This window comes from Cnephaeus nilssonii (genome assembly GCF_951640355.1).
Source record: "Cnephaeus nilssonii genome assembly, chromosome: 2".
NCBI lineage: Eukaryota > Metazoa > Chordata > Mammalia > Chiroptera > Vespertilionidae > Cnephaeus > Cnephaeus nilssonii.
In genome coordinates, this window is record NC_137073.1 from 67,419,366 (window position 1) to 67,438,178 (window position 18,813).

At 38.8% G+C, this 18,813-nt stretch overlaps 1 protein-coding gene across 8 annotated transcripts in view; it reads left to right on the plus strand.

Moving 5' to 3' along the window:
* The first annotated feature begins 4,367 nt into the window (after window positions 1-4,367).
* CCNH (cyclin H) overlaps window positions 4,368-18,813 on the plus strand; it is a 35,158-nt gene continuing 20,712 nt past the window's right edge. For 2 of the 8 annotated variants that reach the window (XR_013814342.1, XM_079786961.1), the window contains exons 1-5: window positions 4,368-4,646; window positions 6,881-7,003; window positions 9,646-9,719; window positions 10,978-11,188; window positions 15,019-15,182. Coding sequence is in view for 5 of the 8 variants with exons in the window: in XM_079786961.1 (XP_079643087.1) it covers window positions 4,530-4,646; window positions 6,881-7,003; window positions 9,646-9,719; window positions 10,978-11,188; window positions 15,019-15,182 (689 nt within the window). In the remaining 3 variants the exon portion in view is untranslated. Of the gene's footprint in view, window positions 4,647-6,323; window positions 6,350-6,880; window positions 7,004-9,645; window positions 9,720-10,977; window positions 11,189-15,018; window positions 15,183-18,813 lie in introns of those variants that run through there. The other 6 variants (XR_013814343.1, XR_013814344.1, XM_079786962.1 and 3 more) reach the window with 5 other exon arrangements.

The window sequence follows — 18,813 nt, forward strand, 5'->3', positions numbered from 1 at the left end:
AAAGCATAAACCCCACGTGGTTCCCCCTCCTTCGCTCCCCCTTATCTTGTAACATTTCTCTATCTCCTGTGAAAAATCTGTTTTCCTCTTTCTGCCATTTGTCGGCATTTCTCTATCTTCTGTGAAAGTTTGTTTCCTTTTCCCCCATACCCTGTGGCTTTTCCTTATCTACTAGTACTATGGATGGATGTCTTCCTCTCCCCTTATCCTGTGGCACCTTTTTAAAAATAATATTTTTATTGATTTCAGAGAGGAAGGGAGAGAGAGAGAGAAACATCAATGATGAAATAGAATCATTGATCGGCTGCCTCCTGCATGACCCCTTCTGGGGATTGAGCCCGCAACTCAGGCATGTGCCCTCGCCTGGAATCAAACCTGAGACCCTTCAATCGGCTGGCCAACGTTCTATTCACTGAGCCAAACCAGCTAGGCCAGTGGTCGGCAAACTCATTAGTCAACAGAGCCAAATATCAACAGTACAACGATTGAAATTTCTTTTGAGAGCCAAATTTTTCAAACTTAAACTTCTCCTAACGCCACTTCTTCAAAATAGACTCGCCCAGGCCGTGGTATTTTGTGGAAGAGCCACACTCAAGGGGCCAAAGAGCCGCGTGTGGCTCGCGAGCCGCAGTTTGCCGACCACAGAGCTAGGGCATGTGGCGCCTTTTATTATTCTCTGTGAATGTATGCCTTCTGGTGGCTCCAAGTCCTCACCTATGCATTCCTCCCTCATGAATCCTCTTTATTCCTAAAACTCCCTGAACCTGACTATTTTATCCATAAAACTCCTTTCCATTTTAGAGAGGAAGGGAGGAGAGAGAGATAGAAACATCAATGATGAGATAGAATCATTAGTCGGCTGCACGCCCTCCACTGGAGACTGAGCCTGCAAACCCAGAATCAAACCTTGACCTCCTGGTTGACAAGTTAATGCTCAACCACTGAGCCATACCAGCTGGGCAGTGATATCTTTGGTTGAAAGTTTTGAGTTTTTCTATTACCTTCTGGGAAGTATAAATTCTGTTTGTTGTTTGTTTGAAACATCTCCATCAAGTGGCAGAGAAATTGTTATTTAAAAGTAATGGGGAGGGGCAAGGAGTAGAAGGAAAATGGCCATGCATTGATAATTATTTTAATACATTTCTCTCTTCCTAGATCTACGAATTCTCCATTTACATGAGTTGTCCATTTTTCTACTAGCCTTTTTGTTTTCATCTTTTAAATTTGAATTGCAAATATCCTGTGACTCTTCATGTCCATTGGGATCTTAGTCTCAGCTGGGACATGTCAGCATAGAGATATTCACAAACAAGGGTGTCTGCTCCTGAGATAGGTGTCATGGAAACAGCAGATAACACAAAATAAATCTTCTGGAAATGACAGGATTTTCCACAGACAGGGCCATTGTTTAATATAATTAATGATGATAAAAGTATGTTCTGGAATATTATGCAGCTATTGAAAAGAATGAGTTGCGCCCTGGCCAGTTTGGCTGAGTGGATAGAGCATCGGCCTGCAGCCTGGGGGGTCCCGGGTTCGATTCCGGTCAAGGGCATGTACTTTGGCTGCGGGCACATTCCCAGTAGGGGGTGTGCAGGAGGCAGATCAATGTTTCTCTCTCATTGATGTTTCTAACTCTCTATCCCTCTCCCTTCCTCTCTGTAAAAAAAAAAAATCAATAAAATATATTTAAAAAAATAATGAGTTGCATGTACACATGTGACATTAAAATATTCCTGTTTTAAAAGCAAGCAAGATACCTGCATATGCTCCACATCAGCACCGACAGTGACATTCAAGGATGGAATTCCAGGGGCTGGAATTCCAGAGGGCAAGTGTTCACTTTTATTCTGTTTACCACATACTGTGTGCCTTGTAACAATGATCTGATGTTCCTTTAATAATTACAGGAATTAACAAATTAAAGAAAACTTGTCTGGATGGAGAACAGCAAAAAAATAAAAATAAAATAATTTTTAAAATAAAAAAATACATTTCTCTCTATTCTTAATGTTTTAACTTTTCTATAAATAAAACATACAAGTGGAGAGAAACACTTGCTACATTTTAGTTGAAACTAGAAATGAAAATGGGTAAAGGCACCAAGTTATAAGTCCACAGTCTGCCTTCTGCTGGAGCGATAGCACAAGAAATATTTGTGCTTTACAGGTTGAACAGGGAAGTATCACTCAGGCAGATGGACTAGCCTAGCTCATCTTAATAAGAAGAAATCATACATGTGTATTAATATTAGGGCATCAGCAACAACTTTATTCTGTAGTTGTTTAAGTTACGTACAATTTCTTTTATATCGCAAAAGTATGCTGTTAACCTTAACAGACTAAGATTTATTAAAGATGAAAAAAATACATTAGTTACACCAGAAACACCAGATTCTTCATATTTGTCTTCCTAAATGAACTATGACATTCAGCAATTTTACTCATACCCTTGTGGAAATCAAATTCTGCCATCTGTCCCAAATGCACATTTTTATCTCCCTTTACATAAAACTAAAGGAGTTGTCAAATGCCTTTCAGAAAAACAAAATTTAAAAAATTGACATGGTATATATAACAGTCTGAGTCTAAGATTTTGTGCAGACATTTGTTTATCTAAATCATTTCTTTATCTAAATCTATCTTTTGTAACTTTCTGGTTTTCATTTTCAGCCATTCTTTCCCATTGTACAATCTTTTCGGGCACTCACAAGCCATTGGATTCATAACTTGCATGTTCCTCCTTAACACAGTAAACAGTTAACATAGTGGAACCATTTAAAATAGAACTAGGGCAGCCATTCCAGAGGAACTGTCTTGCACAACTTTTTCCTAAAACCTTTCAAATGTTTGAACTGGGCAAAATAACGCTTGGACTGGGCCAAACCAACTTTGTATTCCAAACACTGCTTGTGCAGCTAACAGGAAAGCATACATCCTGACTATGAGGACTGAAAGTTAAGGACAGTCTTTAGAATTAGCACCACCATGTATAGCTAAAAATGAACTTAGCTCATTAGCACCAATAGAAATTCATTTTTTTCTATTCAAGTAATTATTTCCCTTCCCTTTCTCATAAAAACCCCTTCACCCCATAATCAGAACATTATTTGGGTTTCTGCCTGAATCCTTGCTGCCCTAATAGCTATACTTTGATCTCAAGCAAATGCTTGATGCCTGTCACTTTGCTTTTTATTTTTTAGGTTAACATCATCATATTTTCTTTATCCCTGTTCTCATTTTCTCTCTTCCCTCAGCCAATTTACTAGTCCAAGTATGGACACATGTTCAAGGAGTGTCTGGATCTCCAAAGTTATAAACTACAAATGGTATAAGTTATTTGAATTCAAATAACTCTGGTAAACTCTACCCTTAACTGCACCCACCTAAATGAAACAAAAAAAGAAAAATTATTTCTTTATTAAGCCTCTAAAAACTTTCCCATAAAAAGCAGAGTTAGAAATATCCTGCCACCTCTTTTTAATTGTGTGGCCTTTTCAACATCTAAACTCTTTGTGTCTCATCATCTTGATCTGTTTTTTATTTATTGTTGTTTTAAAAAATGATTTGCTGTAGGTAAATCTCTTTCTCACCTGATGTATGATGCACAGGAGAACAGAGTGTGTCTAAATGGACAGATACTAAAACAAAGGCTTTTGAAATCAATGTAAATTTTGTATCTCAAATGCAATTCTGAAAGTAGTCGTAACAAAAAAAATTGTAAATCTCCTAAGTATTAACAGATAGCTTATTGTAAGATTTCCTGGGGGCAATAATAAAAATGAGAACCTCAAGAAAACCCTAAAACTGGCTTTAAGAGATGGAAATGGAGGGAGAGGATTGGCAGAATCCAACCCAATCCAACAGAAGGGAAAGGGAAAAGGCACCGAAAAGAATGGGTCCCGTTAGTGGCAGAACAGTAAAAAACAGTTCTGCTTCTAGTCTTCCAACCGTGTTCCAGAGTCCGCCAGGCAGAGATTTGTGGCAGCGCCCCAGGCACGTTCTCGGAACCTTGCCTGTTCCACCTGCCCCAAGACCACTCCCACCTGACCGATAGGGCCAATTCCCAACTCCTTCACGTCTTTGCTCAAAGTCACCTTCCAGTGTGGCCTGCTTAAAATATGACACCCTCCCGGGTCCTTTCCCCACTTCCGATCACCCGCTGTGAATTATTTCTGTTAGCCTCTCCACTTGCTCAATGGATATTCCTTTGGACACCCTGCCTGGCGCTTCTCCTTTAAATTTTGCCGGAGAGGGGCGGAGCCAGGGCCGGGGCTCTCGGAAAATAGGGGCCCATCCGTAGGCCCCGCCCACTCACGTACAGGCGGTGGCCGGGCCGCGCGAGAGACGTTCTCCTCCGCACCGGAAGCGCGAGGGCGGACGGAGTCACCACGTGACCATGACGTCGGTGCGCCCGCGCCGGCCAGCCAGACGCCTTCCCCGGTCGTGGGTTAGGTGCTTCCCGTCCCGCCGTCGTGGCTTTTGGGGCCTTTTCCTCCAGACTTCCTGGACCTGGTCTCAGGCTGCAGGATGTACCACAACAGTAGCCAGAAGCGGCACTGGACTTTCGCCAGCGAGGACCAGCCGGCGCGGCTGCGGGCCGACGCCAACCGCAAGTTCAAGTGCAAGGCGGTGGCCAACGGGAAGGTGAGGACGCGGACGGCGGCCGGCTCCCCTGGCCTCTGAACTCCTGAACCGCTGCGGGACCCCCGCCGCTCCTCCGCGGGGGCTCTCTGCACACCTCCCCTCTCCGGACCTCGCGGCGCGCGGTTACCTGTTTAGTAAACAGGCGGGCGTCCTGGCGCGGGCTGTAGGTACCGAGGCGGGCCATGCCGCTCCCATGGCGGAGTGGCAGACGAGGAACCGGTAGCATGGCGAAGAGGAGACTTTGCAGGACGTCAGCGTAGCGCGGGGCTAGGGCCTCCCACTTGTCAAGCTGGGATGTCGAGGAAGGCCTTTCCCGGTAACTGATGCAGGGAAGACGGGGAGAGGCCATGCCCGGCGGACAGAGCCGCAGGTGAAAAGCGGGAAGCCGGGAGTTGCCGGGCGGGTGCCTGGAATGCCCTCGGAAGGTCGAGTTGTGTAGCGGAAGCTAAGCACAGGTGCCGGGAAGGCTGGGGAAGGCAGGGAATTTGTAAGCGGACATGAGGAGTTGGGACTTGATAATGCAGGGATTGAGGACTTTTGAAAGGTTTTCAGTGGCAAATTAACTTCCCTCAAGTTGGGTACTAGAAAAAGTCCTCTAGCATCCTGGTGGTGAATGGGTGGGACAGGGCAGAGGTTGGAGGCCGGGAGACAAGAGACCATTCTCACAAACCAATTGATTTAGGAGTATGGCCTGCCAGCCAACTTCTTCCTATTATTAGCTCCCAGTCACTCTTCTGTTCAGTCTTTCCTCACAAGCACAAAGCCTCCCTCCAGCAAGTATTCGACGTCTCAGACCTGGAACTGAGATACTGTACTTGTTTACCTTTGTCACGTATTTCTTTCTAACTTTAAGTTTGTGCTGCTCTAAGTCGTACTTAGTATGCACCATGCTATGTGCTAGGCACTGTTCTAAGCATTTGGCAAGTATGAGCTCTTTTAATCCCCTGAGGTCGATGCTGTTATTTTCCTCCCCTGACAGCTGGGGAAACTCGGGTACAGAGAGGTTGAATAACTTCTCCAGGCTTTATTATTGCTAGTAAGTGGCAGAGCCAGGTTTTGAACCCAAAGAATTTAGTTCCAACATTCCTGCCCTAAACCACAATTACATGCTGTCTATAAAATTAGGGCCTGTGTTAGTTTCCTAGGGCTGCCATTAAAGAAAAAAACAATTTTTTTTATTATTTTTTTTTTTTACCACAAACTGGGTGCCTTAAAACAAGAGAAATTTATTGTTTCACAGTCTGGAGGCTAGAAGTCTGAGATCAAGGTGTTGGTCCATCGGTGTTCTCTGCAGCTACTAGGAGGAGATTCTTCTTTTCCTCTTCCAGCTTCTGGTAACCTCAGGTGTTTTGTTTGTGTTTTTTTTTTGCTCGTGGAAGCATAACACCAACCTCTACCTTCATCTTTACATAGTGTTCTCTCTGTGTCTGTATCTTCACATGTTAAGGGTAATAGTCATATTGAATTAGGAGCCGTTCTACTCCAGTATGATCTTACCTTAAGTAATTACACCTGAAGAGACTATTTCTAAATAAGGTCAGATTCAGAGGTACAGGCCTATCTCAGTTTATTGAGCGTCACTTATTGTGCTTCACAGATGTTTTGGGTTTTTTTACAAACTGAAGGCAAGACCCTCCACCTGCAAAACGATTACTGTTTGCTTTATTGCGGTGGTCTGGAACTGAGCTCGCAGTGTCTCCGAGGTATGCCTGTATTGGGGGGTTAGGACTTCAATATATCTTATTTTGGTAGTTGTAATTAAGCCAGTAACAGCAAGTTGTATTTGTTAACCATCAAGTGTATCTTGTAGAGAGTTTACAAAGATGGATGAGAGGTAATGTTTTCAAAGTCAGAATTATCCTTGAGACACTTGATTTTATCTCAACCTGTGTGACTGAGAAAGGGGTCTTGAAAACTTTCCAACTATTAACAGTGTATATCTTTTTGATTTCACATACCTGTGAGCACATGCACACACACCATCAGGAATGCATTTATACCTTAATGAAGCAAATGTCCAGCTGACACTCTGAGAAATTGTGAAATGATGGTATAGTTTTAGTTAATTAAATATTTTCCTAACGCTATTTTATGTAATATTTAACAATTTTATAAAGAGAAAATGAGATGTAGTGTATTTCCCTTTGGCTGGAGATATAAACTAATCTGGACAGGGAAAAATATTTTAAGAGCATTTAATTTACTGAACTTTTGTTGTAACTTTTGATCTAAAGGTTCTTCCAAATGATCCAGTCTTTCTTGAGCCTCATGAAGAATTGACACTGTGCAAATACTATGAGAAAAGATTATTGGAATTTTGTTCAGTGTTTAAGCCAGCAATGCCGAGGTCTGTGGTGGTAAGTTATGTTAGCGATGAAGTATAATGTCCTTTGGCTGACTTCTGAAATATGAACTCTTCTAAATTTGTAGCTCAATCCTGTATCCACTTTATTCAGGAATGCAACTTAGTTATATAAATATATAATTTATGTATTTAAGTTTTTGTCATGTTATATATTTTTCAATAACTGTCTTAAATTATGAATTCCTATATTATATCTTATAAAGTGTTTCAAGGCTAATTTCATAGTCAGAAGAATTTTGAGGTCTTCTAGATAAGCCATGACATCCTCATTTTATAAAGAAAGAAAAAATTAAACTATTTTCCCTCCAGATCCTCAGTAGAACTAGGACCAGAACATAGACTAGTGCTTTTTCATCTGTATCACAGAAATATCTTAGAAATAATGCAGTTATTCATATTTTTAATCAAAAGATCCCTAGCTGAAGCTCATGCCATAAGGAACTTTTAAACCTGATTTATAGAAACTGGATATTTTCTTTGGGTGAAAAATTGTCTTGTGATGTTTCAGATACATGATTCTGAGGACCCCATTTGTGTGTAGGTGTGTGCTTACTGTGATAGGGCAGTGGTGAGGAGAAACAGGTAGTTTGAATTTTTTGGCTATATGGGTTTACATATACTGTACCTGTAATTGTTCCTATTTTGTGTTATTTTTTATAGAAGTTAAGCTGAGATTAAAAAGCTGAAAGATACAGAAAAAAAGAGGGAGGAGTATAAAATATTTTTTCCTTATTAACCCACAGATTTGTCGTGAAGATCAAATATGCAAGTCTCTTAATTAAATGTATATCTTAAGTTTTGAAGTCATACAGAGTGAATATCTTAGGACACAGTAGGGAATAACCCCCTAGGAAATAATCTCCATTTTTATAGTTGAAAAAATTGAACTTTATTGAACATATTAAGTCTTAAAGTATTCGTAGTGTCTTCTTAGTTTACTAGATCTTAAACAGAGAGATCAAAGATTCAGGAAGAATTTTAGATATACTTGATTAGCTTCTATCTCCAGATTTAGTTCTTTTCTGATAAAGAGAATTATATCATGAAGTAGTAGGTTTAAGTGATCTTTTCAACTGAAGAAACTGAGTCCTTGAATGAACAACTTTGTGGAATTTGTCTTTATACAACACGAGTCCTGGTGAACGAATTCCTGCACAAGTGGGGGCCGGTTGGGGGTGGGGCTGGCTGGGGGAGGGGCCGTGGGCAGTTGGCTGGCCAGCCCCGCCCCTGATCAGGCCTGTCTGGGCCGGCAGGAGGTGGGGAGAGAGGGGGGAGGGGCCGGCCCCCAATCGGGCTGGTTGGCCAGCCGCAGTGCACATCATAGCGACCGGTCTGACGGTTGCTTGGCTTTTATATGTATAGATGCTTATTTATAATTGATTAAGAATTTTGTTTTTTGTTTCACATAAAATATATAAAAGGAAATATTCCTTTTTTCTATCATGAAATAGATGAATGTTTATTTCATTGATTCTAGCCATATGACATAGTGGTTAAAAGTACAGGCAAGTCTTTGTTGAATCCAGCCCTGTCCCTTATTAAGATGTGTGACCTTGAACAAGTTAGTTAACTCGTTGATACTCCGTTTTCTTCTCTGTAGAGTGAAGATAGCAATGTTTCATCAGCTGTTGTAAGGTTTAAATAAGATGGTAGTTTTGTGTGTGGCACAGAGCCTGGCACATGCTTGTAGTCAGTAAACAGTAGGTGCTGCTTCTACTGTTTGGTTTGGTAGCAGCAACCATGGTTAATATCACAGATCTGGAGTAGATTTAGAGAGAAGGCTTATTGCCCCAACTGTATTATACTTAATATTTTTAAATTGACTGGTTAACCTGTGAACATTATTATTTTTCTTCCTTAAATTTTTCTAAATTGGGCCACTTATTAATCTGAATTCTAAAATAATCACAACATTTTTTAATAAGCCAATAACCATAGGAAGGATAACCCAGGGTGGGTGGTAAAGGACAGCAAAGTCTTGGCTCTGGTGTTTCTGTAACATTTCATCACAATTATTTTGCTTAAAGAAGAATTAAGGTTTGATATTTTGTATGAATAACTTTAAAAAAAATTTTAAGGTAAATTTATTGAGTTGACATTGGTTAATAAAATCATGTAGGTTTCAAGTGATACATTTCTATGATACATGATCTGTATATTGCATTGTGTGCCTACCACCCATAGTCAAATCATCTTCTGTTACCGTTTGACCCCCTTTATCCTTTACTACCCCTCACCTCCCTTCCTTCTGGTAACTACCCTACTGTTGTCTGTGTCTATGAGTGAAATCATATGGTTCTTAGCTTTTTCTGACTGATTTCGCTTAGCATAATATTCTCAAGGTCCATCCATGTTGTTGCAAATGGCAGTATTTCATCTTTTCTTATGGCTGAGTAGTATTTCATAGTATATCTATATTGTATCTTCTCTATCCAATCCTATTGAAGGACACTGGTTGTTCCATGTCTTGGCCACCATGAATATGCTGCAATAAAGATAGGGGTGCATAGCTTTGCAAATAAATGTTTTCAAAGAAACTTTTGACAAATAAGTTTTATTTTTTTAAAACTAAATTTAACATGTAATGTATGTGTGAATAGATTCTGATAATATATATTTTTTTTCTAACCTTAGGGTACAGCTTGTATGTATTTCAAGCGTTTTTATCTCAATAACTCAGTAATGGAATATCACCCCCGGATAATAATGTGAGTATAAGTCTGTCTAATTTATTGATTTTTATTTAACAAGATCTTTATACCACTTGACTGTGTGTGTGTGTGTGTGTGTGTGTGTGTGTGTGTATGTGTATGTGTATGTGTGTGTGTGAAAATTACTTCCTAGTAAAGGGTAATTTAGACTTGCATTCTATTCTGAACTTAAGATCCCTGAGCATACTTCTTATGTATCTGTAACACTTCCCTGTAATACTGATGGCTTCTGAACTTTAACTTGTCCAGATTCAAATTGTGTTGTTTTTTTTCCAAGCTAGCTTCCCTAATACCCCTTTCTGTTAGTGGTACCTTTCTTCTCCTAGTTGCTGAGTGAGAATCATTAGTGGTAACTTCTGTCTTTCTACATCCAGTTAGTTTACAAATCTTATAGGTCCATATAGGATTCATTCAAACTGAACAAAGGTCTTTGTGTTTCTGTACTCTGCTGAGCACTATGCTTATCATTAAAGGTAAAATTGAAAATAGTATGAGACTCATCAAAGAGCATGCTGTCAATCGCATTATCCCTGTTTGTTTGTTTTCTCCTTTTTATTTCCATTCTACCAATCTAGATCAAGCCCTTGTTACTTCCAATCTTGATTTTTGTGGTAATTTTATTACTAGTTATGAGAGTTGCATAGGTTTGTTTGGAAGTTAATAATCCCCTAATTAAATACCCTTGGAGACTTCCACTGATAAGCCTTCCACAAAGGTAGCTCTTTAATCTGCCTTTTATCCCATGCTCATATGGTACATGTGTGTACTATTGTATATTTTTCTCTTCCATCTGTTATTTCATGATAAAAAGTACTCCTATTCCTCAGTTACTTTGTTCTTCCAGATATTTAGGTTGAACTATATGAAATTGCCAGTAAGTCAGTAATGGTTGAATGCAGTGGCAGTATTACACAATTCAACCTAATTTTATAGTCTCCTATGTATTTAAAACTTTAAACAAAACTCTCTCTCTCTTTCCATATATATATATATATATATATATATATATATATATATATATATATTATATACATATACATATAATATATCCTGTAATGCCTACTATAGTCACTTGTGAATATTAGTCAATTTTAGAATGTAGTTTTAGAAATAAAGTATTTACATATATTTCAAGATATATACATATCCCTGGTTATGTATGTGAGAGAGAAAATTACTTCTTTGTAAAGCGTAATTTAGACTTGCATTCTATTCTGAATTTAAAATCCCTCATATTCCTTATATTTTCCTCTAGGCTCACTTGTGCATTTTTGGCCTGCAAAGTGGATGAATTCAATGTATCTAGTCTACAATTTGTTGGAAATTTGCGGGAGAGCCCTCTTGGACAGGAGAAGACACTTGAACAGATTTTGGAATATGAACTGCTTCTTATACAGCAACTTAATTTCCACCTTATTGTCCACAATCCTTATAGACCATTTGAAGGCTTTCTCATTGATTTAAAGGTAATCTTAATCTTGATATAAAGTAAACTAGTAAAGTGTACTCCTTTGCTTTGTTCTATAAGCAAAAGAATCCAAAATTTTATTATAACTTTTAATTATCTTAATTGTTAAAACGGGCTCAGTTAAAAGTGAGTGTGGCCTGGACCTCTACGGCAGTAGTTCTCAAACTTCAGTGTACATCGGGAATCACCTGGAGGGCTTGTTAACTACTTGTTGGGCTGCAATTCCAGAGCTTCTGATTTGGTAGATCTGCAAATACTGATTCAGGGGTCATAAGGAGGACCATTGTGAATTTAGAGTAATGCTTTTAAAACTTAAGATAACTCTTATAACTCTGAAGTATACTGTCATAGATCTGATTTAAAGAACCTTAAAAATAATTCTTAATTTTAAACTAGAAAATTGTTAAGTGACTTCTAGTTTTAGTGCATTGTGAACTGGAATCAATATATAGGCATAAAAAATGTAAGTAAATAATATCGACAAAAATGTCTTAAGTTATTTTGTTTTGACCCCGAAAGAGGACTTGGATAGTCAACATAAAGTCAAACAAGAATCAGAAACTGGTTCATTCATCTTATTTAAAAGGTGAAATTTGAGTACCTTCTATATGCCAAACATTGTCCTTGATGACGAAGCCAGGAACAGCCTCAGCATTTATACGCCTTACTATCTAATGGGAAAAATAATCATATATTCATTGTGCTCAGTGTTACAGAGAGGAAAATACAGGCTATGTTTGAAGGAGATAGCAGATTGAGAGGAAGGGAAGCTAGTTCTGAGAAAGTGTCATTTTAAGGTGAAGTTCAAAAAAAATAAATAAAAATAAAGTTCAGCTCTGGCTAGTGTTTCTCAGTGGTTAGAGCATCAGTCCATGCACTGGAGGGTCTCAGGTTCAATTCCCGTTCAAGGGCACGTACCTGGGTTGTGGGTTTGCTCCCCAACCCTGGTAGGGGAGTGTGTGGGAGGCATCCAGTCCTTGTGTCTCTCTCACATTGATGTTTCACTCCCCCCTCTCCCTCCACTCTTTCTGAAAAGCAATGGTGGGGGGAATGTGAAGTTCATAGCGTGAGGAGGAATTTGGTAGTGAAAGAGCATCCCAATAGGACTTCTCCAGTCGAAGGCCTGGATTCAAGAACCATGGTGCATTAAAGAACCTAAGCAGCTTAGAGATAGAGGGGAAGACTGCCACAGAGTGCTGCCTGAGTGGAAGGCAGAGAGAGCCAAGACTGGGAGTGATGTTAAGGGTTTTGAATAGAGCAGGGGTAAGCCAGTGAAAGGTTAAGTCTGGAGAGGGTCAAATTAAGTTTATACCTTTAAATAAAACACATTTGCAAATTCATGCATCAGTGTACATCTTATACTTATTGCACATCTGTATGTGTCATGGTAATGTGGAGAATGTATTAGAATGGATGAAAGGATACCAGTTACTATGCTGTTAGTTCGACTCATGTAGCAGCAGGGGGTAGAGAGCGCTTAATGGATGTCAGAGATAGTAAGCAGAATCAGTAGACCTTGAGGTTTAATTACATAAAGAGAGTGAGGACAGGTGAGGACCCCCACCCCCGGAGAGGGGGGTTCTGCGGAGGGATGGGGGGTTGAAATTGGTATGAAACCTGCTGAATTTCCATCGGCTGCAACACATCCAGGGTGGGTAGTCATTTGTATCTGGAGGTAAGAGAAATGGCTAAACTCGGACATCATTGCCCCAGGAACACTGAAAGTGGACAATTTAAATGAGGATCATTTAAAGAGTAGGTAGAGAAATATACGAATCTAGAAAGAAGACTGAAAAATACCCAGCGAGGTAGGACTTTCTAGAAAAGTAAAAGGAAGTAGAAACTTGTAGAAGATGAATATGAGCAACTCCCCAATCCCACTCAGAATTTAGGTAGAGTAAAAGTACTAGTAGATGGTTAACACTTCCTGGATTTAGTGCCAGAAAAGTGATCTTAGTGAAAGTGGTCTCTGTGGGGTATGGAAGGAGAAAGCAGATTGGAGCCATTTGGGGAATAAGTAACTGAGCAAACAATTATTTGTAACTTGGATTAGACAGCTTGTCTTTGAAGTGGAAAAAGAAGATGGGATTATTGAGAAGATGAGGGAACTGCTAGAAAGAGAGGAAAGGGACAGCTTTCTGGTGTGTGTTTTTTTTGTGGAAGAAACTGATGTGGGGAGCTGGTAATGAGAGAAAGCTTAAACGGAAAGGTGGAAAATCTGTAGCTCAAGTTTCTCTTTGGAGTAAGGTAGAAGGGGCTGCCGTGGGTTTCAAAGCAAAGTACAAGGACTGGCCTTAGAACAATCGCTCTTTTAAGGCAGGGGAGAGGAAAACATAGTGTTATGCCTGGAAATTTGCTAGTGGCAGGGCACCAGAGTTTCTTTGTTAAGAGCAGATATCATTTTCTATGAGTGATAGAGTTTCTGAGAATTATTAGACATTGAGAGAGATGGAGAATGTTTAACATAGACACTGAAAAATAGAACATATTTTCTATGGAACATTATAGGTAGGCAGTGTTGAGAGCCTTGCTAAGATAAGGGAACCTAAATTTATTATAATAATACCAGATCTCTTAGTTATAATGTTTTCTGTAGCAGCACCAGAAATCTGCGTATGATTGCAAAACAGAAGGTTTGTTGAACTCACCTGTTGAACTTTTGCCAGAAATGTGTTGGCAACATATGGTGCAGAGAAATCAGGAGGGAAATAAGGACCAGAAAACACGGTTGAGTAGGAACAAGTAGAGAGATGGAGACCAAAAGTTCTAAGGAGGAAGTCAAAGAATAGCTATGAAATAATTGATCAAATGTATTGAGAAAAGTGGAATGTCAAAGGTTAGACATTTTGGGATAATGACTACACCTGGGTGTGACTACACAATTGTATCTGATTTGTGTGTGTGTGTGTGTGAATCCTCACCTGAGGATTTTTTTCCATTGATTTTTAGAGAGAGTTGAAGGAAGGAGGAGAGACAGAGAGAGAAACATTGATGTGAGAGAGACACATTGATTGGTTGCCTCCCATATGCACCCTGATCCAGGGCCAGGGATGGAGCCTGCACCTGAGGTACGTGGCCTTGACCGTAATTGAACCCACGGCCCTTCAGTCCGAGGACCGACCTCTAACTACTGAACAAAACAGGCCAAGGCTGTATCTGATTTTTTGTTTCAGATTATAGAAAAGATTTCTTACTGCTTTTGGAGCTGATTGTGGGTATCTATAGTAAATCCAAGGATTTAGGGCTCATGGTAAAGGAAAGAATTGTTAGGAAATATGGGAACTTTCATATTTCTTAGGCATATTCTAAAAATAATTCTGTAATTAAACCAAGATTTATTTCCATTTGCTTCCTTCCAAAAGTAAATGTTAAATAGAGGGATTTCAAATCAAAATGAGGTGGTGCTTTGGTTCCTAAATATTGTCTTACATCTGAATCACCTGGATTACCTGGGAAGTGTTTACCTGGAAGTATGTATTTCTTGGGTCAACTTCAGACCCAATGGAATTTCTAAGAGCCTCCTTTCCCATACTTCCTCTTGTGGAAAAGGACAAAGAGAGGGATTAACATAAATCAGAATTGCCAAGTAGTATGCTGGGAACTTGAGCTATATTATTTTAAAGCATTTATTTCTTACTTAACTGCACTTTCAGTACATTCTAATGGGGAGTACAAAGTAACCTTACATGGAAAGATTGTTCTTACTAGAGTATAGAAAAAAGAGTTTTATAAAAGCATCCTGTGTTAATTTCTGGTTAATGTGAATATTTTGAACTGTCACTCCGTTAAACGCTCATAAGTAATAACATTTGCAAACTTTCTTTCTAGACTCGCTATCCCATGTTGGAGAACCCTGAGGTTTTGAGGAAAACAGCAGATGACTTCCTTAACAGAGTTGCGCTGACGGATGCTTACCTTTTATACACACCTTCTCAAATCGCCCTGACTGCCATTTTATCTAGTGCTTCTAGAGCAGGAATTACTATGGAAAGGTACTAATTTGTGTTTTAACTTAGATCATTCAGTCACTCAGTGTATTCCCTACTGCAGTGGTCGGCAAACTCATTCGTCAACAGAGCCAAATATCAACAGTACAACGATTGAAAATTTTTTTGAGCCGAAAACTGACTTCTGCGCATGGGCCACGAAGTTTCAGTCGCACTGTACGTGCGCGCCCGCACGTGGTATTTTGTGGAAGAGCCACACTCAAGGGGCCAAAGAGCCGCATGTAGCTCACGAGCCACAGTTTGCCGACCACTGCCCTACTGGAATCTGAGTTTTTAAGTAAGGTTCATTTTGTGAATACAGTCCTATATATCCTATGGCTGGAAGGGTTAGGGCAACTGAGGGAAGAAATGAAATCACTTTTTAAGGAAATCTTTAAAAATCGAGTATGATATTTTTGAGCTAAGAGGATTCGTTTATGACTAAAGAAGAAGTAAATCAGGTGATCTTCAAAAGACTGATACGGCTATCAGTATATGGCAAATTTAGAAGTTTGTGAACTAGTGATCAACATGAGTGCCCAAAATATGTCTGCCTTGATTTATCATTATTCTCCTGCTATGGAGCATCTGTGGCATATGGAATTTAGTAAAGATTTATTGAATGAATAATACTTTAAAGAATGTCCAAATGAATTGCAATTCAGTTGTAAATAGTAATAGTTAATGCATAAATGCACAATGAGAACGAGGTTCTATGATAAGCACTTTACATAAATTGAATTCACTTGATTCTTATAAAAATATCTTCAGTACAGGTTAATTAAATATTATACCTGTATTATTTATATTTATAACTCCAGCACAGTCTGACAGCAAACTCAACTTTTTTAAATGTTTTTTTAAAAATATATTTTATTGATTTATTACAGTGAGGAAGAGAGAGGGATAGAGAGTTAGAAACATCGATGAGAGAGAAACATCGACCAGCTGCCTCTTGCACACCCCCTACTGGGGATGTGCCCGCAACCAAGGTACATGCCCTTGACCGGAATCGAACCTGGGACCTTTCAGTCCGCAGGCTGACGCTCTATCCACTGAGCCAAACCGGTTTCAGCGCAAACTCAACTTTTTAAACTTTCATATTAAATTTTTTTAAGATCTTTGAAGTTCTGGTTTATTTTAATCCTTGAAATAGCTGAGGAAGGTGTTCTACATGTCATCCCTCATCCCTAATTTCAAAATCCATTGACATGGGGCAACAGACATTGATTTAGTCTTTATTTAACTTAACGGGAAAATGTTTTCTTGTGGAATATTAACATTACTAATTACAGAATACTGCCCCAGACATCATTGGAGTACATGGTTTGCATTCATAGTATTATACCAGGTTACTTTTAATTTCAAAACAAAATCCAAGATAAGGATTTGTGGGTTTACATTTTGCTTAATTTATTATATGCCTCTTCTCTACAAATACAGCTTACCAACTGTATATAAATATATACATTTAATCCCAAAGTGATTTATACATCTACCTAATTACTTAAGCAAGCCTTTATTGAGTGCCTAAACTGTACTATACTTTAGGAATGTAATAATAATCTGTAAATCCTTGACTTAATTAAAAAAGGTATTCTATAAATATTTCTCTCTTTTCCATGTCCAGCGCTGCTAGAGAGCAGTCCAGTTCCTGAGTAGGGGTGGCTGGGGATTGAGAAAATGAAAGAAAGAGACAGACACAGAGATAGAAGGAAAAAGCTGGGGCCAGGTGGGACAGCTGTCCTCTGTTGGAGAGACAGAGTCCCAGAACCCATACATAACAAGATTAACATGTATACAAATGTTCTTGTTTTAGCAACACTTGCTGCACCTCCCACAGCTCATTAGCTACTTAGGAAGGAATTAGGGAGGGCTACAAGGTCAGGCTTAACTATGCTAGGAGAGGGAGAGCTCTGCCCTCCAGGCTGGGACTTGTTTGTGGCCCTGCCACAGGTCAGCCTGAGGCTTGACCCTAAAGCTGCCCCCTACAGTATTCATGCAAATAATTGGTATCAGTGGAGTTCAGGTATGAGGCTTTCAGTCTCGAAGCCTCTTTTCTAGAATTCAGATAATCAAATGTTTGATCTGCTTATGTATCATATAGAGAGTACATGCATATTTTTCAGTGGTGAAATTTTTCTTAGACAGAATTTTTTTTATGTGTTCTTTTTCTGTGCAAAAACTTTTTAGTTTGCAGTAGTTCCATTTGTTTATTTTTTATTTTGTTTCCCTTGCCTGAGGAGACTTACTAAGAGTGATGTACAAAAGTTTATTGCCATTGTTTTTATCTAGGAGTTTTATGGTTTCAGGTCTTACGTTTAGTCTTTAACCATTTTGAGTTTATTTTTCTATATGGTCTAAGAAAGTGGTCTAGTTTTATTTTCTTTTGCATGTATCTGTCCAGTTTTCCCAACACAATTTATTGAAGAGACTGTCTTTACCCCATTGTATATTCTTGTCTCCTTTGTCCATATAGGCATGGGCTTATTTCTAGACTGTACTCTCTATTCTGTTTTATTGATGTACACATGTTGTTTTTATTACTATAGCCTTGTAGTATAGTTTGATATCAGGTAGCATGAGACGTCCAACTTTGTAGTTTTTTGTCAAGATTGCTTGGCTATTTGGGGTCTTTTGTGGTTCCATATAAATTTTAGAATCATTTGTATGAATTCTGTGAAAATTGCCACTGGTATTTTGATAAGGATTGCATTCATTCTTTAAATTGCTTTGGGTAGTATGGACATTTAAACAATGGTCATTATTTCTATCTTTGAACATGGTATTTGCTTCCATTTATTTGTCTTTTCATTGTCTTATAATTTTCCAAGTACAGGTCTCTTAACTCCTTGGTTAAGTGTATTCCTTTTTTCTTTTTTTTCTCCCTCATGCAGTTATAAATGGGATTGTTTCCTTAACTTCTCTGATAGTTTGTTATTGGTGTTTAAAAATGCAAATGACTTCTGAACAGTAATTTTGTATCCTGCTGTTTTACTGAATTCATTTATCAGTCCTAGTAGTTTTGGGGGAAATCTTTAGGGTTATTTGTTGTATCAAGTCAGTTGCAAATAATGACAGCTTTACTTCTTCCTTTCCAATTTGGATGCCTTTTATTTCTTCTTCTTGACTGATTGCTGTGGCTAGAACTTCCAGTACTATGTTGAATAGAAATTGAAGGATGTCTTGTTCCTGATCTTAAGGAAAACACTTTTAGCTTTTCACCTTGAGTATGATGTCAGCTATGGATTTGTCATGTATGACATTTATTATGTTGACATATGTTCCCTCTATTCCCACTTTGCTGAGAGTTTTTATCATAAATGGATGGTGGCTTTTGTCAAATGCTTTATCTGCATCTATTGATATGATTTTTATCCTTCATTTTGTTTATGTAGTGTATTACATTAATTGATTGTGGATATAGAGCCAACTTTGCACCCCAAGAATAAGTCCCACTTGATTATGGTATTGCTAAATTTAGTTCGCTAATATTTTGATCAGTATTTTTGCATCTATGTTCATTAAGGATTTTTGGCCTATAATTTTCTTTTTAAAATTTAATTTTCTTAGAATGTTTTTGTCTGGTTCTGGATTCAAGGTAATATTGGGTTCACACAATGAGCTTGGGACCCTT